Raw genomic sequence first — 24,073 nt, 5'->3', positions numbered from 1 at the left:
GTCAGGTGACAGATCTGCAGGGAGAATCCAAAGGCTGAAATCAAAGAGCAAGCCAAAGACAAGGGAAACAGGAGCTGGGTAAGGAATTGGGAAGGAAGCTTCTTGGAGGCTGAAGCCAATTGTGCTGTACAGCAAGGCTGAGGTGCTGGAGAAGTTCCTTAAATGCAGCTCCAGAGCCAGTCAGAGAAAAGGGGGTAGGGGTCAGCTTGCCTTGATTAGCAGTAACTGGGTTAGTATACTTAAGGGCTTTAGGGCAGGAGCCTGCCTGAACCTTACTGAGCTGACCTGGGTGTAGTACAGGAGCCTTACACATGTCATGGTAGTGTAAGAGTGATGTTGCAGCCAAGATGGTCTAGAAATTATGCTAGAAACAAGGATTTTGTAGTGTTATATCTTTTATTGGACCAACTGCATAGTTGGGATAGAGTTAGACAAACTTTTGAATGCAAGACATTTTTCACCAGGTAACCTGATGACCAATTGCCTTCATCAGACATCATCCTAAGAAATTAATGTGTCATAGATTCATAGAAGAGTAGAACTGGAAGGGCCTCATAAGCATAGATCCTGGTTTTCCCTGATAAAAAATATCAAATTCTCTGCCAAAAAACCCACAAATGCTCTAATAAAAAACACAAAATCTGTGATTAAAATTAAAGGCCCCCCACAGCCCTGCTGATGCCCCTCACTCCCCACCCACAGCCCCCACCAGCCTTGCTGCCCCTTGCCCACAGCCCCTGCTCCCCCAGCCTTGCTACAGATCCGGGTCTGTAGCCCCCTGCCCCTGCTCCGCCTGCTGCGGTCTCAAGCAGGGCAGCTCCCCGCTGCCGCACACACTCCCACAAGTAGTGGGGACCAGGACCCCCAGATCTGTATGTGGGGCAGGCGCAGGCTGCAGGCATGGGCTCCCTCTGAGCTTCCTTGCCCCGGGACCTCCGCAGCCCTGTAGGCATGACTTGGTGTGGCTGGGGACAGCAGAGCCATGTGGGGATCTCCTTGCTGCTGTGAGCTCCCTCCCGCTGCCCTGGCAACATGCCTCCTGCCACTGCTTTCTTTGAGAGGTGCAGCCCGATGCTACTGCCCTCACTGCAGCCCCGTATGCAGGAGGCGCGTCACCAGGGCAGCACAGGGCAAGCAGCAGTGAGGAGATCCCTGCGCAGCTCCTCTGCTCCTTGCCACACTGGGTCATGGTGGAGGAAAGCAGGGTGGCAGGGAACAGCTGGCCCGCTGCCTGCCTCACGCATAGCTTTGGGGGCATGGGTCCCCCTTGCTCTCTGGGAGTGCATGCAGCAGTGGTGAGCCTGCTCTCCCCCTGACCTGGACAAGCCACCTGTGGCCCCATCCTGCTCCCCGCTGGAGCCCTGCAGGCGTGCATTGCAGCCCTGAGCCCCAAGCCTCAAGTCCCACCCAGCTGGGCAGCAGCCCCAGCCCTGCCCAGCTCCCTCCCTACAGGGGTCTCAATCCCTCTCTTCCCCCATACCCCTACTTACCTGCTGGAGCTGCTGTATAGGCTGCTCCAGGGCCACGTGTATGTCCATGCATGTGGTGCCTCGTCTCAGCACCCTCCTCTGCCAGCCTGCAGGGAGCTCACTGCAAAATGACAAAATCCGCGGGTTTCTCTTGTAAAACAAGAAATCCGTGTTTGCTTCTGGTAAAAGGTAAAGCCTGTGGTTTACTCCATTTTTCCGTGGGAAATGGAAAACCCGGATCCCTGCTTAAGAGGTCTTCTAGTCCAACCCCCTATTCAAGACAGGATCATCACTGTCTAAATCAATGGTTGGCAATGTTTTAAAGTGCTGGGCTGGTGCTTGTGACCCCATCACTATCCTAACCTGCCAACCCCTTACCATTACTATGGGCTACCACTCCCCTTCATGGCATGTCCCCTCTGTGGGGCCCAGGCCATCTGCTGCTGCCTCCACTATCACACATAACTAATTTCAATCCTCAGTGGTAGTGGGGAGGGGCTAATTTAGCAGCATGGTAATTTAGCAAGTGCTATAGAGAGAGAAGGGGGTTCCTGAAGTAAAGAAGCTGCAGAGGAGATCAGCAGCATGGTGTGGAGTGGAGAGGGTGAGGCTGGGCTGAATTTTGTGCCACTAATCCCCTGCACTGCCATAGACCAGAACCAAGCACTTCCAGCCTGTGGGCCACACATTGCCAATCCCTGGTCTAGACTTTCCCAGGCAAGTATTTGTTTAATCTACTTGTAAAAACTTTGAAGGTGGAGCTTCCACAATCTTTTTAAGGGTGCAGGCAAAAGTACAGCTCCCCATTGTAATGGAAAATACTTTGCAGGAAGATTTGTGAGTTAAAACAATCCCCCAGACCAAACAGAAGTTCACTGTGCATTTCAGGGGGGAGGAGAATCTAGCCACCGGCTGCCAGCCTGCATCTGGTTTCCCCTAGCAATGGCACCTCCTCCCTGCCAGCCCATGCTGTTTTCAGAACAGGAGGATCCCCAACCTCAGGAGGTTTCCAATACACCAAACTCACCCTCCAGTGGGGGCTGAAAAACCCCTCAGACTGAATTCCCTTTGATCCCTTTCCCCCACTCCCATTCTGAAAACAGCTAGGAGGCTGGCAGACACATGCTACAGAAAAAGCTGTTTTGAAACACCTTCTTCTGAACTCTCATACAATGAGGGTTCAGATTTTTGCCCAATTGGCCATTTTGAAGTGGTCTGTAGCCATGCACTTGTGCTTGGTCATTGCTATAGACTGCTTTCTGTGGCCATATAGGGCAAAAATTGTCACTTCTGTCTGTGCCCTATAGAGGTAATCTATTTCAATGGTTGATCAACCTCAGAGTTAGAAAGTTCTTAGTTTCCAACCTAAAATTCCCTTCTTGCAATTTCCCTCATCCATCCCCTGTGGCCAAAGAGAGCAGTCTATTACCATTCTCTTTATAAACACACTTCATGCCTTTGAAGATTCAATTAAATCTCCTCTGGTCTTCTCTTCTCCATACTTCTCTTCTCCGATTCTTCCAACCTTTCCTCATCAGTGAAGTTTTGTGGACCTTTATGCATTTTTGTTGTCACAACACCTGTGCCAACAGGCTCTGCCTTTAATCAGAATTAATGTAGTCATGACATCTGCTGTTTACAGCTCATTGAATTGTATACAGTATAGTAATATGAATCACGACAGGAAACTGTTGCTTCCACGTAATTTCTTCAGATCAGCTTTGAGGTTCTCAAACCAAATGTGATCATTAGATATTTGATTATCCTACTAGTTAAGCACTGTACACTATTACATTACTAATTCTGTTCCAGCAAGTATCACCACACATACTAAGTACAGGGACAGGTTACCGGGGTGGGTGGATGAGAATAGGAAGGGATTCAACACTGACAAGTGCAAGGTGCTGCACCTGGGAAGGAACAACCGGCACCATACCTACAGGTTGGGGAACTCCCTTTTCAGTACAGAAGCAGAAAAGGATCTTGGAGTCATCACTGACTCCAAGATGAACATGGGCCGGCAGCGTGGGGATGCAGTCGAAAAGGCCAACCGCACCTTGTCATGCATCTACAGATGCATCTCAAGCAGTTCCAAGGAGGTGATACTCTCCCTCTATGCAGCACTGATCAGGCCGCAGCTGGAGTATTGCGTCCAGTTCTGGGTGCCACACTTCAAGAAGGATGTGGACAACATGGAGAGGGTCCAGAGGAGGGCCACTCACATGATGAGGGGGCAGCAGGGCCGGCCCTATGTGGAGAGGCTACGAGACCTGAACCTGTTTAGCCTCCAGAAGAGAAGGCTGCGGGGGGATCTAGTGGCCTGTTACAAACTAGTCGGAGGGGACCAGCAGGCACTGGGGAAGTCCCTGTTCCCCCGAGCACTGCCAGGAGTGACCAGGAATAATGGTCACAAGCTGGCAGAGGGTAGATTTAGGGTAGGTATCAGGAGGTGCTACTTCATGGTCAGGGCGGCTAGGATCTGGAACCAACTTCCAAGAGAAGTGGTGCAGGCTCCTACCCTGGGGGTGTTTAAGAGGAGGCTAGATTCACACCTTGCTTGGGTTGTTTGACCCCAGTACTCTTTCCTGCCGTGGCAGGGGGTCGGACTCGATGATCTACTCAGGTCCCTTCCGACTCTAGAATCTATGATCTAGTCTCTGATGACTTTTATCTAAAGTAATGCAAAGTATATATTAAACCATATCCCTAGGTGTAGCTGCCTTAGTTGTTAAATGATATCACCACATTCCCTGTAAACGAGCATTAAATTTCACAAGGAATAACTAACATGAGATCCTTCAGGGGAGTTATGGGCTAGCAGGAAAAACTTGCTGGCTTGTTATAAAACCAAAAATATGCATTGTTGTACAATGTATCCTGTCTCAAAGTACTTAAAGTCTACATATACAGTACAGGATGTACTAAGAGACACAAAACATAGTGCTGTCAAATAATTAATTTTCCTTCTCTCTTCCTTTCCTCTCTCATCAGAAGCAAAGTTGCTAAACGCAAAGTGGTACAAAACTACATATGGCCAGAAACAGCTTATGCTTCATCAAAGGATGGAGCTGCAATACAAAATCTGAGAAAATTATGGCAGAAAAGATCATTTAGATCTTTTAGTCTCATGTTAATATAAGATTGTCTATAAAATCTTTTCACAACTTCGTTCTGTCCTTTGTGATCAAAGACCTAAGGAAGAAAGTCTTGCATTTGAAAGCTTATCTAACTTTAACTCAACTACCTAGTTGGTCCAGTAAAAGATACCACCCTAAGAAATCCTCGCCCCTCATATAATTTCTGGACCATCATGGCTATGGCCTTACTCTTATACTCCAGTCCTAACAGATTTACCTACCTTATAGATGTCAGGCAGGGTCAAGGACATCTGCCTTGCAATTTTTTTTGCTTAGTGTCCTATATCTATGTTGTCCCCTATGCTGCCTACCTGTGCTACATAGGCATTTACAAAGTGTAGTCCTTTAAAAGTGCTAGACAACATCTGTGTAATTCTAACGATGTAACATTCTAAGGCTAAATCCTCAGTAAGCAGTGTGCTAAAATGCGAAATAGCCTACGTGTTTTCCCTGTTCAGTGACAGTTTTTAAATATAATAGACTACTACTCAGAATTTAGATAATCCTTTCCTGTTCTTATCACCTAATGCTATTAAATCAAATTGATAATAAGCATTAAGAGGACTAAATTGCCTTTGTTCAGAACTATTTATCCCAATAGTGTAGGACATTCTTCAGTGAGACCACTTTCAGAATCAATTTAGAAGCAGAAACATGAAGATTCTTGTGAAAACAGTGGCATAGATACCTCTGAGGTTTTATTAAAGCTAACAAGAGCACCCTCTAGTGGACTTTCCACTTTCGACTTTTTACAAATCGACTTTTTCTGATAGATGAATGCCAACTGTCAGATTTTAAAATTTTAATTCCCCAAATGATGAGATTTGCACTAATGCTCTGATTTTTTCTTCCTTTCTTTGTCTGCAAGCACCATAAGTAGGAACAGAGGTTTTTTCATTCTTTGGTAATGGGGCAGCGTTAGCTGACAAAGTTTCCAGCTCCTGCTGGGATTGTGGTGGATAAAGTAATAATTAAGATAAAAACAAATGTGCAAGCCTTACTCTGCAAACATAATTATACAATAGTATAATAGATTAGCATTCTTTTTCTGAATTTGTGAGACCCCTCATGGCCTGTTTAGAAACTGTCAGTATGTAACTAGACTGTGTTTGTGTGTGAATATTTGTTTTTGAGCTCAAGCTGTGCTGGTGTACTTTCTGACAGACAGACTTTTGGAGTCTGAAGACCACCAGATGCAACAAAGTTAATAGATTTCTAATTAAAACTGAGATTCTCACCTAATCACTTATCTCTAGCAAATGAAGCTATAAAGGAATAGGAAACATGACAAGAGCTGCAATAAAATTGTGAAAATGATCTGTTTTCTGTGTTTGTAGGATGGGTCCCAATCCTTTCTTTGCCTTTTGGACATTATTTTAATATATTTAGTACTAACCAGCTTAAAACAAGTTTACTGATACTCCCCAACCCTCTTTCCCATATACACCACACACAAAAAAGTATTCCCAACAATTTATTCTTAGCGTTGACAGCAGAAAGTCAATTTGTAAACTGACTTTTACAAACCTCATGTATATTGGATCTTTTTCTCTGCCATTTAGTTTTTGAGCCTGGGGTGCTTGCATACTGCAAGTTTTCAAACTTTTCCCCACAGTCAAAATGGTTAGAAACAAACTTACAAATAAATAAATGAAAGGGGTGGGAATCTCATATTACCATACACTTGTAGAGTCTCAAGCTTCAAGAAAATTACCAATTATTTGAAGTGAAGTATGAGGGAGACAACCTCATCTAGGGCAGTGGCCTCCAAAGTGGGGTGCATGCACCCCAAGAAGTGCAGAAGACAATCCATTGGGGTGCAGGAAGAAAATATTAGAACTTCTATTTATATTTCTATAAATATACATATATTGGGGGTGCGTGCTCAAAACTTTTTTACTGATAGGGGTGTGCGATCAAAAAAGTTTGGAGACCACTGATCTAGGGAACTGTAGTGGCTTATTCCTCCTCTAGCCTGGCCCAGTCATCCCCATCAGCTGGTCCAGTGCTCCTAGGCAGGCAAGCTATAATCCTCTCGCCCGCTGCAGCTGGGCTCTCACCTCTGAGCCATGCATCCTGTTACAGGGACATAGCGCTGGACCAGGACTTAGGAAACTCAGTTCTTCAGCAGGCCTGCTGGCTGAAATAGGGAATTCATTTCACTGCCAGGTCCCCTTCTCTATAATGGGAATAATGATACCGACTCCCTTTGCCAAGTGCTTTGAGGTCTATGGCTGAAAAAGAAGCAGCAACATGGCCTCTGGTAGATGCTGACAGTTCATCCCACACGTAAGTCAGACAAACAGGAACTACCACAGGGAAGAATGGGGTGTGGATCCATCTCATGGAGAAGCGGGAAGCCATGAACTCCCCTGGGGAATTTGCTGCCGCATCGGGAGCAGCTCTGGGAAATTTCAACCTACAATAGTGTCAGGTTTGGAAAGTGCAGGAAAACAATGACAACCTGGGGCTGGGCTCACCGTATCAGTGGAACCAGGTCCCCATCTCATTATGCATGCAGATATTTTCAACTCCAGAGTGTACTGAGTTTACCGCCGTTCAGGGAGGTGGACGTTCTTTGCTTTTCTTCGGGCTCTGGTTGGTTGGTTTGCTCTATGCAGTACCAGTGCCCAGGGTCGAGGTGCTTCCCAGGCATCCCAGCTTGCGTGCCAAGCCTTGTACTGGGGTTATGGGCAGAAGTTTGGCCAGAAGGGAACGGCTGGTGCTTCTTCTATGGCAACATCAGGTAGGGGGGAGAACAGGGGCACCCTGGTTCAGAGCCCTACAAGCTAGAGCACCCCCTCACACTCCCTGCACCCCTGAGGCTACTACTGCTGGGCAGCACCCCCTGCCACCCACCACACAAGCGCTCTCCTAGGTTCTTTCTCTCCCTCACCCCTCCTGTAGGAACCACGCTCCCGTCCCCGCGCATGCGCACAAACGCTCGGGAGGGTCTCTTTCCTCCGCCTCCTGTAGGCACCACTATCCTGTGCCTGCGCAAAAGTCCTCCGCTGGGGCTCGAGTGTGCGTTCTCTCGCCCCCACCCCCCTCCGTAGGCATCGCTCCCTCATACCACGCCCGCGTGTGCGCCCAAGTCCTCCGCTCGGGCTCTTTGACCTTCTTCCTCCGCCACCCAACTCTCTTCCTCCCGGCTCCTGTCCCCCCTCCGGCCGCGAGGGGCCGCACTTGCGGAAAGCTGAGGTGCCCGTGGAATCCTGGGGGCCAGCCCGGAAGCGGAAGCTTCTCCTTCTGCCCGAGAGAGGGAGCGGGGGAAGTGTCTGCGCTGTAGAGCACCGGCGCGCGGGAGAGGGAGGGGGCGATTTCCTTTCGGGTCCGGCGCGCCGGCGGGACAGCCGACGCCGGTGAGTGGAATGTCGTGGGGGGGGGCCGCGCTGCGAACTTTGCCAACGGCCATCAACCGTCATTGGGGGCGGGGTGAGTCTGGCGCGCTTCTGTCTGCACTTAAGAGTAGGCAGGAACTTGCCCGACCCCCGTTGCTTTGCCTCCCCCGTGCCTGCTCCTGCCCTGGCTGCAGGGAAGGCTAACCAGAGCCTGTTCAGCTATGTGCGTCCTGGGGGAAGGTGCCATGGCGTATTAATGCTCACGGGGGGTGGGGAACGGCAAGCCCAAGGTCAAGTGGAGGAGGCATGTGTCACCCTCCATCCTGTGCCTGGTGCAGGGACGGGCCAAAATGAAACTCGCCTTGTGTGGTGGCGCTAGCAAATGTTCAGCTACAGTTGCTGGGATGAGGTGCTGCCGTTTCCTGCTGGTCAGAGGTTCCCATTTAAACTGTGGTACCGTTTTCCCAATACGCAAAATTGTGTTGGATTGAGTTGAGTGTTCGTGTTCTGCAGATCGTGGTGTGCCCTCACCGAGAAGACCGGGCCATGCCTACTGTTGCCAGCAGCTGGCTCCACACCTGAGGTGCCTGCCCCAGCGCAGCCATGGCAGCCGCCACCATCGTACACGACACGTCAGAGGCGGTGGAGCTGTGCGGCACCCATGGGCTGTACCTGAAGCCCATCACAAAGATGACAATCAGCGTGGCACTGCCCCAGCTGAAGCAGCCGGGCAAGTCAATCTCCAACTGGGAGGTGATGGAGCGGCTGAAGGGCATGGTGCAGGCCCACCAGTTCTCCACCTTGCGCATCGCCAAGAGCACCATGGATTTCATCCGCTTTGAGGGCGAGGTGGAGAACAAGAGCCTGGTAAAGTCTTTCCTGGCCTGCTTGGACGGCAAGACCATCAAGCTCAGTGGCTTCTCCGACATCCTCAAAGTCCGAGCAGCCGAGTACAAGATAGACTTCCCCACCAGGCACGACTGGGACTCTTTCTTCCGCGATGCCAAGGACATGAATGAGACGCTGCCAGGGGAGAGGCCGGACACCATCCACCTGGAAGGCCTGCCCTGCAAGTGGTTTGCTGCCAAGGACTCAGGCTCGGAGAAGCCTAGTGAAGACGTTCTGGTGAACGTGTTTGAGAAATTTGGGGACATCCGCAATGTGGACATCCCCATGCTCGACCCCTACCGGGAAGAGATGACCGGCAGGAACTTCCACACCTTTAGCTTCGGAGGCCACTTGAACTTTGAGGCTTACGTGCAGTACCGTGAGTACGCAGGTTTCATCAAGGCCATGAATGCCCTCCGAGGGATGAAGCTGATGTTCAAAGGAGAAGATGGCAAAGCAGTGGCTTGTAACATAAAGGTGAGGAGCTGCATGGAGATAATGTGACAGTTTTGAAAGGCTCCCGAGCTTGTTAGCTTAGGGCCTGCATGGATGAAACCAGGAGATCTATATAGTTATTCACCTGTAGACATGGAAAGGTCAGAGATATGACAGGATCATGCAGGAACATAAGAATTGCCATTGACTGGGTCTGACTGTAGGTCCGGACCTTGCCCGGTGTCCTGTGTCATGCTGGCAGAAAGGAGATGCTGAAAGGAAGAGGGAGCACGGTCATGACCAGGGATGTTTTTTTTTTTTCTTCACTGTTCCCTTCTCACTTGCTACCATTTCAGGTCTAGGCCATTCTGATTCAGAGGCTTCACCTATCACTTCCATGCTCAATAACTACTCATGCCCCTTTCCTCCAAGAATTGGGTCAATCACTTTTTGGCATGATGGAAGTCACAATGTCTTCAGGTATAGAAAAACAAAATAGGAATTTTAGGTTAATTTTTTTTTTTAGAACTTTTTGTGGCTCTTCTGGCTCTATGGTGTTGACAGCAGAGTGACTTGATAGGTAAATTTACACATTAGATAAAAAGTATTTTTTATTTATTCCTAGTTTTCCAATGATCCAAGTGACTTGTATAAGCAGATGGAGTGAGATGGATAGGTTTTATGTAACAATTACTTGTGTTGATTAACAGTTGCCTCGTTAGACCTCTGCCTTTTCCATTTGTGCACAGATGACACTCCCAGATTAATACCAACAAGCCTGCTGACTTCAGTATTTTGTGCATTTATAACAATTTAGAAAATTGAGGCCACATTTCAAAGCAAGACTAAATATCTAGTTCTGCAGCACACTTATGCAAAAAAGAACCTTGAACTTGGAAAGCACTCGGAATTATTTTTCCCTTTAAAATATAGATACAAAATTGTGCCTAGTGGATATCTACGCAGCCAGTTTGTGTAGTTGCACATTTCTCAATCATATATGAAGCTGATATGCAAGCAGCACTTGTAAAGTTATTACCTTGCATAAAACTTGACTTACTGGTATTTATAGACTTTGCTAGAAAAGTAAAAGGCAGAGTAATTCCAGTCCTAATTTATGGCATGCTTCTAGTCCACACATAACTAATTCTGGCCAGTAGGGTAAAGTGTTGCTTTCTTTACCTATTTTTGCAACCTTCACTGCCCCATTAGGTACATTTTTGGAGCAGCTGCTTCAATATGCTGTTTGGTGGGTCACAATTCTAGATACAAGCATGTTGAAAAACATCTGTGTTCAGTGGTTCCTAGAGACAAAAGATGGTTTTCTTGGCATTGGTGAGACTGATGACTATGTAAGGGCATTGAGTCTAGTCTGCTTTTTGCTAGTTGCAAATTCAAGTTTAAAATTCGCATCTAAGTTACAAATAACTATACTGAAGATGAAAGCATTAAGTAGTTCAGTTTTAGGGCAGAGTCACTTTTCTGTGGTTCACACATTATTTAAGTCTTTTAGTTTGGCTAAGCAAGACTTGTTTTTGGGTGGTTTAATCTGAAAATCATGCACTTTTCATATAAACTTATTTTTTTTATAAAAGAACTTGATCAGTTAACACTTCAAAATGCATCTTTTCAACTTCAGGGAAAAGGTTTGATTATAAATTAAGCCATGCACTAAACTTCTCATGTCCTATAGACTTGATGAATCCCTAAGCAAGAGTTGATTGTGGGGTGGGGGGGAACAGACAGTGTGGTTGCATCCCCCTTTGGTTGTTTAGTGCATGCATAGTGAACTCTCCAGCTCATCAGCCCAGCTTCTGACAGACTGCCTTCAGCATAACTCCAGACCCTTCAAGTACTACCACCACTTGCCCTACCTTTTTCACTGCTGCAGAATTCAGTGGTGGGCAGGGGATGTGTCTAGCATTCACCGTCTGGGCTCTACAGCCAATTCAAAGTGTCAGGTCCAGTAGGAACTGTATCAGCAAGCTGGTGAGCACAGGAAGTTTGCTGTCCATATGCCACTTAGCCAAAGGGGTATGTGGCTACTTCTCCCCATCTCCTTCCCCCTCAAAGTCTCCTCTTTTGGATTGGCCCAATGTTTCTAAATACCTCAAAAATGCTTTTCCTAACATTTCTTGTAACAGTTTTGTAAACTCAGAAAAATTCTTGGGCCTCAGGGATTTTAGTTTTTGGGAGATAGTGGAGGTAAAATACTGACATTTGGACAGACTGTTAGAACTCACTGGTCTTAACTGTGTTCTTTAAAGGTATCTTTTGATTCCACAAAACACTTGAGTGATGCATCAATTAAGAAACGTCAGCTTGAGCGGCAAAAGCTTCAAGAGCTTGAAAAACAAAGAGAAGAACAAAAGCGTAAAGAAAAAGAAGCTGAGGAAAAACAGAAGGAGGAAGAAAGGTAAATCTCCCTTAAATAACTTTTTAATATTTCACATGACAACAAAATACAGCATGATTACATGTCCTTCACCATGTTCTTCTCATTTCCCTCAAGTGAAAATGCACCTTGTCTAAATCAGTTTGTTTCAAAATGATTGCCTTTGGACCTGACATCTTCAGCCCATAAAAAATAGGAACATTTAATTAAGTTTTATTCTCACTTCTTTCTTAATGTACTCCTTTTTGTCCTGTTTGATTGTCCATTGTATCTGTAACCCAAGCTTTAACGACATACTTTTAGGTGTACCCCAAAACCTTGTAGTCATTCTGTCCTCCTTTAGTGGGAGGTTTTAAATGTCTCTCTTAGTTTTAAACCTTTAGGATGGGATTTTAGGCAATGGGAATTAGGATACTAGAAAGGTTAAGCCCCTCTGATTGTAATAATAAGTCAACCAGAATTCAGTCCATTTATATTAACTTTCCATAAAGTTATCCCTTTTTATTTTATTGGGGGGAGGGGGTAGCATTAAAATACTGGTACATCTCAAGAGCTTTTACTTCTGGAAAACCACAGTCACGCATGTTTCCCCACATCTCATACCACCAATGTGCTCTAGCCCTCACTTGGAAGGACTGCCTTTTGGGGTTAGAATAGATCAGTTTCCATGGCCAAGCCAGTCCTTAGTGCCCATGAGATTGTATATTGTAGTTTAAATGTCATCGCCTGGAAAACATTGTTTTTCTAGGCCTCAGTTGTTCTGTTGCCATCATTCATGAAAAACAGTTGTACAGAATGACAATAACATGGTTATTTTGAGGAGTGTGTAGTTAATAAAAGATTTAGTCAAATTTTATATTTTTTTGTGGAAATGTGCTTGCTAGAGCTGGCTAGTTTAAATACTGAAACTAGTGGTTTTCATTTAGATTATAAGTAGGGATCCACTGAAAGCACTATTCAGTTTACACAGAAAATGCAAAATCAGGCATTTTCTGCAAAAAAAACCCCCATTTTTTTAAATACAAAATAATGGCGAGCTCCACAAAAAATCACAGGCTCACTGCAACAAAAAATAAACAAACAAAAAAAGCCCATGCTTCTGATCATGGAGCCCAGGATGCTTGCAGCAGAGAACCTGCAAGCAGCTGCTTGCCATGCTGCCTGCTGTGAGCAGCCCAGTCTCCACAGCAAGGACTTGCCTGGGCCTGGGCCTGGGCCAGCTGTGGCAGGCAGTTGGGAAGCTGTAGGTGGCTGCATCAGGCTCCACTGAGCCCTGGCCCAGCTTCTTGCCAGCAGTGGATGCATGTGTGCCTCAGGGCTTACAGTGGGGAAGGAGCTGATTGGTGGAGGGGCCCTGTCTGCGCTGCTGCTTGCCCCTTGGTAGCAGAGAGGTGAACATCGCAGTTTTAGATGTGCCATGGTTTTTGCTTCCCGCTGCTGATTGGCAAAGGGGCCCTGGTAGCCACATTGCTTTCTGCTGTCTGGACTGGATGTAAACCACAGTAAATTTAAAACTGCAGTTTTCACCTCCTGACCATCAGGAGCGAGCGGCAGGGCTGACTGGGCCCCTCTGCCAGTCAGTGGCATGGTGGGCTTGGGGGGAAACGTGAGGTTGCCGCACAGCGTGCTTCCAGCACAAATTCCAGTCCTCCCTAATTACAGGTACACCAGCGAAACGTGGAGCATTAACCTGGGGGTAGCAAATGCTGTTACAGTTGTATATACTAGGGAAATGTACCCCACACACAGGTGTTCATCTTTTGTCATTTAGATGATAATTTTTCAAGAGTTGTTTTTCAGCATTCCTTACTGAAGCAAAACTTGACTTTGGTGGAAATTTTTCTAGTTAGGAAGATGGGTCATCTTGAGCTGTTGACTGTTGTGCTTATGTTAAAGTGGATTTCTGCAGCCACAGGGTCAAGCTTTTAGGTGTCTGTTTCCAAAGACTATTCCATTTACTTATGCAGCTGTTCTTGAAAATGTTGTCTTTGTTATTATCTACAATTTTGTATTTTTTGTCTCGGAAGGATACATTATCTAGTCAGCTGATGATATTGTTGTATATATGGTTTCATCAGTAAAATATTTTATTTTGCTTTCATTGATTCTATGTTTGATGTTTAGGTTTTACTTATCCCCATCTCTAGAGTCTGACATCAGCTTAGTTCTGATGGTTTTGAGGGAGCGGAAACATTTACAAATGTTCACTGAAGGTATTACTACACTTCCTACTTCTGCCTGGTTGTGTTAGTAATCAACAATTTAAAAAATATTGTTAACCATAAATTAGAAGATGTCTTTTCATATTTTATACACATATGTGTGCGCGCACATGTGCACAAATGCACATGCATTTTAAAATGTATGTTACCAAAAACCTAAAATTGTGCCTATGACTAACTGAAGGAAAAAATCTCATTTTAGGAAACAAAAGGAACTCGAAGAATATGAGAGAGAGAGAAAACGTGAAGAAAAGTTACGCAAAAGAGAACAGAAACAAAAGGACCGTGAACTGCGCAGAAACAAAAAGCAACTTGAAAAAATGCAAGCAGAAGAACAGAAAAAACTTCAAGAAAAAATAAAACTGGAAGAAAGGAAGCTTCTGCTAGCTCAGAGGAATCTTCAGTCCATTAGGCTAATTGCAGAGCTACTGAGCAGAGCAAAGGTAAACTTTTTTGACATCTCTGTTCACAAGCCAAACTGCTGAATTTTTGCATGCTCCAGCAGTCAGTCCTTGTTACATCATTGGCTGTAAGTTCAAGCAGCTATCTTGAATCCGTAAGACGGTTATAGTATGTATCGGTTTCTTGAAGGGACAGAACAAAAGAAGAACCTGAAAATACAGTCTTGAAGAACATCTTACAACAATTTCTCTTGATGCATGCCTTATTTCTGAAACTGCAGGATAAAGATGTGCTGAACATGTTAAAAGGAACTAAACAGGGGTATAAGACATAGGAGTCAAGTTCTCATGCATAAGTTATTAACAGTTAATGTTAGAAAAATGCATTGAGAATACAGATAATACTTTGTTAGAAAAATATGCTTTTGTATTGTCCAACTGGCGTTAAGATTTGATTGTTAAGTCATGTCCAAATCCATTGTCAATGTTATATTCCCATATATTCTGTGAAAAAGGATGCACAGGTCTCACTTGGAAGAAGTCGTAAACATTTGGGGGTAGTAATAATGTGTGTAAATTATTTTAAGTAAGTAGTAAAAAAGAAGCACAGGGCAATACAGAACTTTATTTCTTGTTTCCATCATATCAGGAATTCAGTGCAGAAAAGTGCAAGGTAACTGCATCTAGGGGGAAGGAACCAGCAACACACCAGTAGGCTGGGGAACACCCTTCTTATCAACACGGTGGCAGAAAGGGATCTTGGAGTTATTGTTGACTCCAGGATGAACATGAGCTGCCAATGCAAGGAAGCGGTCAGTAAGGCTAACCGCACCTTGTCATACATCTATAGATGCAGACAGGACCAGGGAGGTGATCCTTCCCTTCTATGCGGTGTTAGTCAGGCCACAGTTGGAGTACTGTGTCCAGTTCTGGGCACTGTACTTCAAGAGGGATGTGGCTAGCATTGAGAAGGTCCAGAGGAGGGCTATTCGCATGAGGCAGGCCCTACGAAGAGAGGCTAAAGGGCCTGAACCTATTTAGCCTCCACAAGACAAGGCTGAGAGGGGATCTGGTGGCCATTTACAAACTCTCCAGGGGGGACCAACGAGAACTGGGAGGAGGCTCTGTTCCTCCAGGCAACGCCTGGGGTTACTAGGAATAATGGCCACAAATTGTTAAAGAGAAGGTTTGGGCTGGACATCAGGAGACATTACCTTTCAGTTAGAGCGGCCAGGCTCTGCAATAGGCTCCCAAGTGAAGTGGTACTCTTTCCTACCTTGGGGGTCTTCAAGAGGAGGCTGGACAGATATTTGACGGGTGATATGACCCTGGCACCCGTTTCTGCCCAGAACAGGGAGTCAGACCTGATGATTTGTTTAGATCCCTTCCAACCCTAAGCACTGTGATGCTATGAACTTGTACTGGAATGTGTGAATTGTTAACATACTAACACAACATTCTATTTCATCCATCAGGTTGCAGTGTGTGCATCACTTTGGTGTTTCATATCCCCACTGAGTTAGAGTTTAATCTCAGAAAAATACATCTGGCATGAACAGTAATGTAATGGGCCACTTCTGTGCCCTGGACGGTGATGCTGCAAGTTGCAAGGGCAGTGGTCAGGGTTTTGCTGCTGTGAGGGGTCACCTCCTTATTTTGCCACCAACATGTAACCAGTAGCCATTTAAAAACAAATTTTCAGTGGCAAAAAAGGCAAGAGGATTAACCCTCCTTGACACTCTGCCCCCTACCTTGCAACACTGTTTCTGCTGGACACTGTCACTGTGTGGTATAGACCCATTGCTGCTGCTCTGCCCTCCCCACTGCTGGCATTGGAAATACTTCATGGAAAGGTGGTGGGGAGAGAAAAGATGGGAGGCTAAGGCTCCATTTTGGTGACTTTTCCTACACCTCTTTGTGCTCGGAGCTTATGGTCCACTTGCCCATCCTTTGTTGCTATGCTGCTGGGGATGACCCTTAAGAAGAAACCTAATCTGAACTTCCCCAGAAAACATTTGTCTAATCTCTGCTTAATGAAAGACCTTTGACCTCTCTCTTTAATCTAGAGATTAAATCTTATTACCTATTTGGCAACTAACTTGGTTGATTCTATTTTTCCAGTTTTATTTCTGAAAACAGTGCTTTTACTGCATAGTTCTATAAACCCATTTTTAAATAGCTTTCATGTTGGCAGCCAAACTTTGTCCAGAAAACAGTCTGTTTTACTAACTTATTGTTGTTATATAAGTGTAGTGCATCTCGGAGAGGTGAGCACATTTATGAACTTTCCAATCAATTTTCTTCCTGCCCTTTGGTGTCTTTTAGGCAGTAAAACTTCTAGAGCAAGAACATAATGAAGAAAAACTCCGTCTTCAACAGTTGGAGGAGAGGCGAAGACTGCAAGAGGCTGAACTTAGACGTGTAGAGGAAGAAAAAGAAAGAGCACTAGGATTACAGAGGAAAGAAAAGGAACTAAGGCAGAAGCTATTAAATAATCTACTGAGCAAAAAAATGGATGAGTTACAACAGAACAAGGAGGAAACAAAGGTATCTCAGTCTGGCTTTTTGAAAACTGCATTGGGTGGGGTTCCCCAAACTCTGTCATCCAGCTGCATAACATCTACCTCGGGACAGTCTGTTGCATGTAAGCTAACTCAGGTCTGTCAGAGGGAAGTAGTATCCCATGAAAGTGTGAACTCTCAATCCAAGTATTTAAATGGAAATCTACACAGTGAAGCTCTTGTCAGGGAAAGCAAAAAATTTAATTTCATTAATACTGAAAGCTGTTCTGATAAGAAAAGCTCAGGTGTACTTTCTTGTATTCCTTCTAATAACCAGCAACACAAGAGTATACCAAGCCAAGACCAAAATATTTGCAGGAAGGGCCTGCACTGTGAACAAGGAAAGTGTAACAGAGAGCCAAGTAGGGGGAGTATTGACACATATACAGATGATGGTAAGGACAAAAGAGAGAGGAGCAAAACCAGAAGAGACTTAAGTAATCAGGATGAAAAATCCAGTAAAGAAAGAAGACTCCATAAACACTCTAGTAAAAGTTACAGCCCTCACCGAAGAAGTATAAGCCCAGATCCTACCCGTTATAAGAGGGCCTTCAGTAGTGAGAGTAAACGTGTTGAAGAGAGAAGTCACAGTCGCAAAAGCCTCAGCAAGAAACGAAGACACCGAAAGAGATCACTGAGCAAACAAAGAAGTACTTGGAGCAGGTAGTAGAGGGTATAGCCTTTTCTAAAGGCTGTTACAGGACAGATTAGGACCAGAAGGTCCTATGTGTGACTACTATGGAAGGAAAAAAATAAAAAACAACTTTTAGATACTGGTGAATATCTAACTTGAATTGTAGTTCATGGAACCAAGGTACAGATAACGTTTTGTTGGTGTTTCTTTGTGATCTGTTGTCTTTTTTTTTTTAGATTACCACAATAATGAAGGTATAACCACTTGTGCTTGAGTTTCAATAGGTCTTAACAGTCAACCTAACTATGTTTTCATTCACTTCTAGTTTTCTAAATCTTCTCATTAGAACATTTAGGTTTCAAAATCTGCATCACGTCTTCTGGTTTAAGAGAAATATGCAAGTGCCAGCTATCAGGAATTCCAGGTTTAGGAAGTTACTGTATTCAAAATATTTGATTAAACTTTTTCTTGTAAATTTAATGAAACCGGACGTAACAAAGCAAAACGTTTGCTAATTGAGCCAGGGGCAATATTTTTGTATACTTGCTAGAAGTTTTACAAAATACCTTTTAAATTTGTGCTGTAATGCTTCCATTTTTCATTGAGATTTGTATACTTGCTGTAAAGCTGCAGGACCCAGATGACTGTGGCATGTAATGCCATTGATATATTTCAAAACTTCTTTCCATTTCAAGTAGGTTTACTAATACACTTCTAGGATACTAGGAAATAGTAGTCATTGGAAAAATGGTCAGAAAGCTGTTTTCTTCTTTAAAGTGTTTAACTTCTTAATTATTCAGAGTAGTTTCAAATCAATTAAAGACTTGTTTCAAGTATATATGTGGTTAGATGTTGTTTTTTTCAAAAGGGGCCTTCTTGCTAAATTATTTTTACTTGCAATGTTCATATTCAAGGCTGCAATATACCTTATTAAGTAACTTTTTATAATATTTTGCTTCTGCACATGCAGCTCAGGTATATTAAAAAAAGTTGTAACTTTACAGTGAAAGAACAGGTTGGCTTGCATTTTTATGGTGAAATTGAAGAAGCTATTTCCAGTGAACCAGAATTGCTGTTTTTATATGTCAGTATATTAAAAATATACAAAACTACTATATTCAACCTGTGTGGCTTGCTTTGTGAACATTACCTGATTATGTACTTCAGTAATCAGTCTGATGCTTCTTTCTAGTAGACGTTTCTGTAACATTCAACTAGGCTATCTATTATATCAGATCACTAACTGTAATATCTGCTCAGTTACCACCTAAAATATGCCTGTTTCCTGGAGTCAGTTCAGAAAATGCGGGTGAACTGCATGCTATGGCATGTGTTAGCGTCTCATCACACAAAAAATTAACGCTCAAATAAGGGATCAGCTGAAGATGCGCTGCTCTATAGTGCCTTAGGGAACTTGTGTTCCCTAGGATTTATTTTTCATACGTTCAGGGATGGTGCAGTCCAGTCTTGCCCCTGTGACTGTGAGCAGGGAGGGACGGAGGAGATGGGAGGGGGAAGCCAGCAGCCTTAAGCTGTCCATTGGGCTTTGCCCAGTCTGAGCTGGAGGGGGTTAGGGGTGGATTGGAGCCCTAAGCTGTCCCAGCTGGGTTACTGAGGAGAGCCGGGTTGGGTCTTGCAAGGCAGAAAAAAACGTTAACTAAGAGTTTAATTTGTTTGAAATGTAAAACTGACTTTTAAAAAAATGTGATAAGAACAGTTACAATTTTTTTCCTGTTGAACTGCGAGGAGGCTTTGTGAATGACTTCATATCAGAAAGGTATATGTTGAATCTGCTTATCCTTGGCCATCTGTAGCAGCTTTAAAAAGGATATCTCTTCTCATTTGGAGTTTAATCTGCCTGATCAACAAGGTCTTAGCTAATTAACAGCCACTGCTGACACTTCAGAATACTGACATTTTTATTTAAAATGTCAAAAAAGCTGGTGGGAAGAAGAGTCCCACAACTCTGAGAAATAGAAGGCACTTGTCCATCCAGCAAGAAAGCTGGGCGGATGGTAAAAGGTCAGCAGGATATACAGCAGGTTATAAAGACAGATGGACATAGCAGTAGCTAACTGGAAGAATGTTCTTACTCATCATTTCTAGACATTCTAATGCAGTGATTTTCAATCGGTACCATGGCACCCTGGGGTGCCTTGAAATCCTTTAAAGTACTGCAGGATGCATCACAATGTTAGCAGTGTTAGGTGTGCAAATACAATTCACAAGATAAACTCAGACATTTAAAATAGGAACGAATAGTTTTTAAAACCCACTGAGTTGTGGTCTGAGATTTTTTGCAAGAGAAGATTTGTTTTATTGCTTTTCTGTAGTCAAAACAGAGAGCTGACATTTTCTGAGAGGTACCTGGAGTCTACCAAGTTGTGCCTTTTGACTAAAAAGGTTGAGAACTACTGTTCTAACCTTTAAGGGGAAAAGCTATCTAACAACTTGTCTGAATACTACCTTTGGATGCTAATGAGACTTGGATGAAACACGCGAAATCTTAACACACTTAAAAAAAATTGTGCTGTCTAGTCCAGACAAGGTTCATAGAATATTAAGTCTACTAGGCTGAATTCAGTATTTTAAAGTGAAGGCTGTTATAAGTTGATCCAACATCCAAAGGGGTGGCAGGATAAATGCTGCATATATGGCCTCAAGGCGTGATAAGCCCCAAAATTACAACCATGTCCTGAAGAAGAATGTATTGCATTCAAAAGCTTATGTAGTTTATTCTACCCATTCAGTTGATCCAATAAAAGATATCACTCAGCAAAATCATTGTCTTACATATTTCTTGGACTATCATGGCTTCAATATCACTACAACTATCCATTCTTGTGGCAATTTTCTTAGTTGCAAATATTACCCAAGCACTATGGTATAATAATTCCATTGTGCTATTAGCTTGTACCAAATTTAATAAAAGTTTTAAGATTTAAAGTTCAAGGATTATACTATATTTTGTTTGAATAGCTTTGCCTACAGCATGTTTTAGCACTATGCTAAGATGCTAAATTATGTATTCCAAGAATGATAGCAACCTTAATTTTGTCTTCCTGACTTTCTTCATATTTTAACAGGAGTTTAGAGTTTAAGCCTCAGTAACAGTACATGGAAACAGCAATGCTCCATATGTTGCTTTTCAAAACACCATCCGGGCTGGTGCAGGTATCGGTAATCCTTAGCCAGTCTCCCTTCTTGTAATAATCCTATTTGGTGATTATGTCTCGCATCCTCAAAAACAGTGTTGGCCGTAGTAGAAAAGCTCTTTCAATTGGGTTTAATCAATTTTATGGTCATTTTATCACCAATCCTCCCCTGCCTTAACTTAGGTAAAATGACCATCAGGCTTGTAGAGAAGCACTACTTTAGTGATTAGTTGTACACCTAACCCTGTGGTTATTTAACCAAGCCTACAATAAAAATAAAGTGTGAAATATTTTAGGAACAAAAGACTGGAAGATAAACTACCTCAGGCAAGTGAGTGAGTCTCTCATTTGCAAGCTATCCCAAGAAATTGCCAAAATTACCACTTCTTACTATCACATGCAGCAGCAAGGCACAGTTTGGAAAACACTAAGAACACTAACATACCACAAATAAAAGGTCACTTCCAGTGCCTGGATTCTGCAATGGCTCAAGAAAACTGTAGCAAAAGAATTAATCTCACACTACAAAGGAAGGTAAAAACCAGACTGATTTATACTAGTTTGACTCAGAAGAAAGATTTCTTCCTGACTTCAGAACTGGTGAGAGGTACAGCCCTGAGCAGAAAACCAAGACCTTACACCTATGAGCCTTTTCACCTTTAACAAAAATATAACTCATGCTATCATAATGTCTTGTTCCTGTAACAGGGCTACCTGGAGAAAAGCAGCTTACAAACTGAAGGCCAGGAGTTATCAGCTAATGGACTCCTTATGTTTAGTTCAAGTGCTACAATGCTGCACAGTTTGGAAAGTGCCTCAGTCCTGTTTTTTTAAAAAAAGCAGTAGCTAGTCCATATTCTGAAAAAAAAAATCAGTGAAGCTTTATGCTTGTTTAGAGTCCAACAGACATCAACATGATTCCTCACAAGAACAACAATCCCTCCAATGAATCCCTTTGCAGGATTGAACTTTAGTAAAGAAATATTCTCTTCTCAGTTTTCAAAATTTCCAAATAATAGTCTCTGTCCAGGAGTAATCTGGGGGTTATCTGGGGTCAAGGAAGCTGTATTTGAATGGGTTTCAAATTGGGAGAATGGGTAAGGTGATGTAAAATACTGTTTCCTCTTTAAAAAAGAATCATGCAATATCTTTTGAATAGCTCTAATGCCAAAAGAATGAATAAAACTTGACAAGGGACTGATGACTAGGAATGATAAAGTTTAAGTGACATTTGGGAAGGAAATGGCTTACTGAAGAAGCTACCATGTGCTTCAGTGAAAATTAATTCTGATTTGACCACATACAATGCTTTACAAAATCACACTTGGTGCATGTGCGGAAATATTTTAATCTGTGCTCTATCAATATCATAAAGGCAGATGAAATTCACTTTGAGTATGATTAACGAATGTCATTACATACTTTGATACGTAGCTAACATTTGTCCTCCAAAGAAACCTTTTTATACTCAGTGTAAGGCAAATAGAGAAAGGTAAAGACTCTCCAGTATCTTGTACATCTTAACATGAATGTCACAGAGTCTGAAATGTGGCATACAAATGTATCTTATGATGGTAAGAAAATGTTATATTTGCTATTTGGTTGGTTGATCATGTTGTTACCGATTGTATTGCATTACTGAGTTAAAGAGCAAAACTTTTGAGGGCATCTGTCATTTTTGGGGCTTACCATGAGATATGAATATTTAAACATGTTCTTTTGAAGTAGGAGACCACAACATATAACCATCATCCCATCACTGTCCTGGCAGTATCCTAGCTTTCACCTTTTTTCAGGAGGTCCATCTATTCTCCTTAAACTTCAACTAAAGAGGCAGCACATGCAAAGGCAGATTTGGGGAAGACAGAAAATTGTTAGCATTCTTCTGTAACATAGTTGCATCTTATGTAACTTGCTGTAGTGTGTTCCAAATTAGGCCTAAACCTAGTGATATTACTGAATTTCACCAAAAGGAGATGGAAGTTGAATTAATTATAACACACAATTATCTAGGCTCATGCACAAACAATTGTTAAGTTATTTCACAATTTATTGTTTATCTTCTGTTTTACATAGTTCATTCTCATAATGTCATGATAGAGAAGCAATAAGCCAGAATAAGGTAGGAGTTTTACTAGGTAAAAGATAATGAATTATTTCAATTGATTTAAGAAATTTTGTAACAAATTTAAGCTGTCTAAAGCATTCTGTAAAAGACTTCAGATGAAGATTTCATTGCCTAGATTTCTTAATCATGACAATGTGTTAGAGTTCAAACCATGCTGCTTATTTTAAACGTTTTAAATAAAAACATGATAAATATATAAAACTAATTTTTACTAATGAAAAAATGTAATAATATACTTTTATGATAAAGAAGCTCATACATCCAAATCTTTGCTATAAAACCAATGTGAAATGAAAATCTTTAAGGAATACCACCCCAAACAACCATAGGCTGCTTAACTATTGAGTAACAGTGAGTGCATCTACATGTGCAGTTAATGCAAAACAATAAACTGTGGCGCATATCACACCGGAGTTTATTGCTCTTGGGAGCTGGATCTCCACATGTGCCCGAGACCGCAGCATGTTATCTGGGTTGGAGCTGGGTCTGGTTGGCAGTAAGCTGAAGGGTCAGCCTGGGGCTGCTCCACCTCTGCTCAGTGTGCTGCAGAGGAGCTGGCTGCATCACAAGGGTGCTCCAGTGCAGGTAGCCCCACACTGACACACCTTCATGTCCCAGCCAGCCCTGTCAGCACTTACATGTGAGTTGTTGCACAGTAAAGAACTTTGTAGCAGGATAGTATTTGTATATATGAGTACTAACCTACAGCAGAGTTAATTAGTTTCCTGCAGCCTAATAAGTCTGCACATATAGATACCGAGACTTTACTGCAGAGCTAACTAGGCATCTCTTCGGTAAGTGTTTCATGTAGATGTTCCCAGTTTGTATATTATGAGAATTTTAACCTTCTTACTAACTTTTATCACTTAAGTGCAAGAATAATCAAATGCTAATACAGAGCTGGTTTATATGGCTTCATTTGTTGGTATAAGCTATTGGTGATGGAGTGAGTTAAGTGACTTTATATTATTACCAAAAGATCTATCCAGTAATGACAGAACCATTCAGGAGTGAAAAGACAACATAAAGGATCTATTCTCACTTTAAAAAATGTTTCTACAGAGTAGTGCCGATGGAAAAGGAACAGAGTTGTAAAAAGCTGGCCATAGGGCCAGAACAGATGCACAGCAGACTGACCCATGGAAAGGAATTTGCAGATGGAAGCTGTTGCTCAAACTAAACCAGCAGGCATCTCCTAGCATGGTTTTGCACAAACTGGTATGCTATAAAAAATTGATACCAAGGTACTGGAAATTTCCAAAGGCAAAGTTGCAAGAAGCTGTAAAGAAAATGCCTTGTTTTCACTC

At 43.1% G+C, this 24,073-nt stretch overlaps 1 protein-coding gene and 1 long non-coding RNA gene across 3 annotated transcripts; one reads left to right on the top strand and one right to left on the bottom strand.

The window, feature by feature from the left end:
• Positions 1–395: 395 nt before the first annotated feature.
• LOC149874592 (uncharacterized) lies at positions 396–7,814 on the bottom strand. Its single transcript, XR_016444394.1, has 3 exons — positions 7,680–7,814; positions 1,491–7,337; positions 396–577 (listed from the first exon to the last, which is right to left on the bottom strand). It is a non-coding gene; the product is annotated as an uncharacterized LOC149874592 (long non-coding RNA).
• A 17-nt stretch (positions 7,815–7,831) lies between these two features.
• Positions 7,832–18,319, top strand: AKAP17A (A-kinase anchoring protein 17A). Of its 2 annotated transcripts, none has more exons than XM_090064284.1 (5): positions 7,832–7,968; positions 8,461–9,312; positions 11,538–11,686; positions 14,090–14,330; positions 16,614–18,319. In XM_090064284.1, the coding sequence occupies exons 2-5, from the start codon at positions 8,551–8,553 to the stop codon at positions 17,514–17,516; spliced, it is 2,055 nt and encodes a 684-aa protein (XP_089920410.1). In that variant the 5' UTR covers positions 7,832–7,968; positions 8,461–8,550; the 3' UTR covers positions 17,517–18,319. The 2 variants fall into 2 exon arrangements, with proteins under 2 accessions (XP_089920410.1, XP_089920418.1); XM_090064292.1 differs by having other exon boundaries at positions 7,897–8,041.
• The last annotated feature ends 5,754 nt before the right edge of the window (positions 18,320–24,073 follow it).

This window comes from Crocodylus siamensis, chromosome 1 (genome assembly GCF_052110815.1).
Source record: "Crocodylus siamensis isolate JL-2025a chromosome 1, ASM5211081v1, whole genome shotgun sequence".
NCBI lineage: Eukaryota > Metazoa > Chordata > Crocodylia > Crocodylidae > Crocodylus > Crocodylus siamensis.
Note: the sequence above shows the minus strand (reverse complement) of the source record. Positions and strands in the feature narration are given on the sequence as shown.

Bases quoted from the DNA above. Each gene is read 5' to 3' on its own strand.
- AKAP17A (XM_090064284.1), top strand. From the start codon at position 8,551: ATGGCAGCCGCCACCATCGTACACGACACGTCAGAGGCGGTGGAGCTG. The intron at 9,313-11,537 runs GTGAGGAGCTGC...TGTTCTTTAAAG, and splicing joins CAGTGGCTTGTAACATAAAG to GTATCTTTTGATTCCACAAA. The intron at 11,687-14,089 runs GTAAATCTCCCT...ATCTCATTTTAG, and splicing joins AAACAGAAGGAGGAAGAAAG to GAAACAAAAGGAACTCGAAG.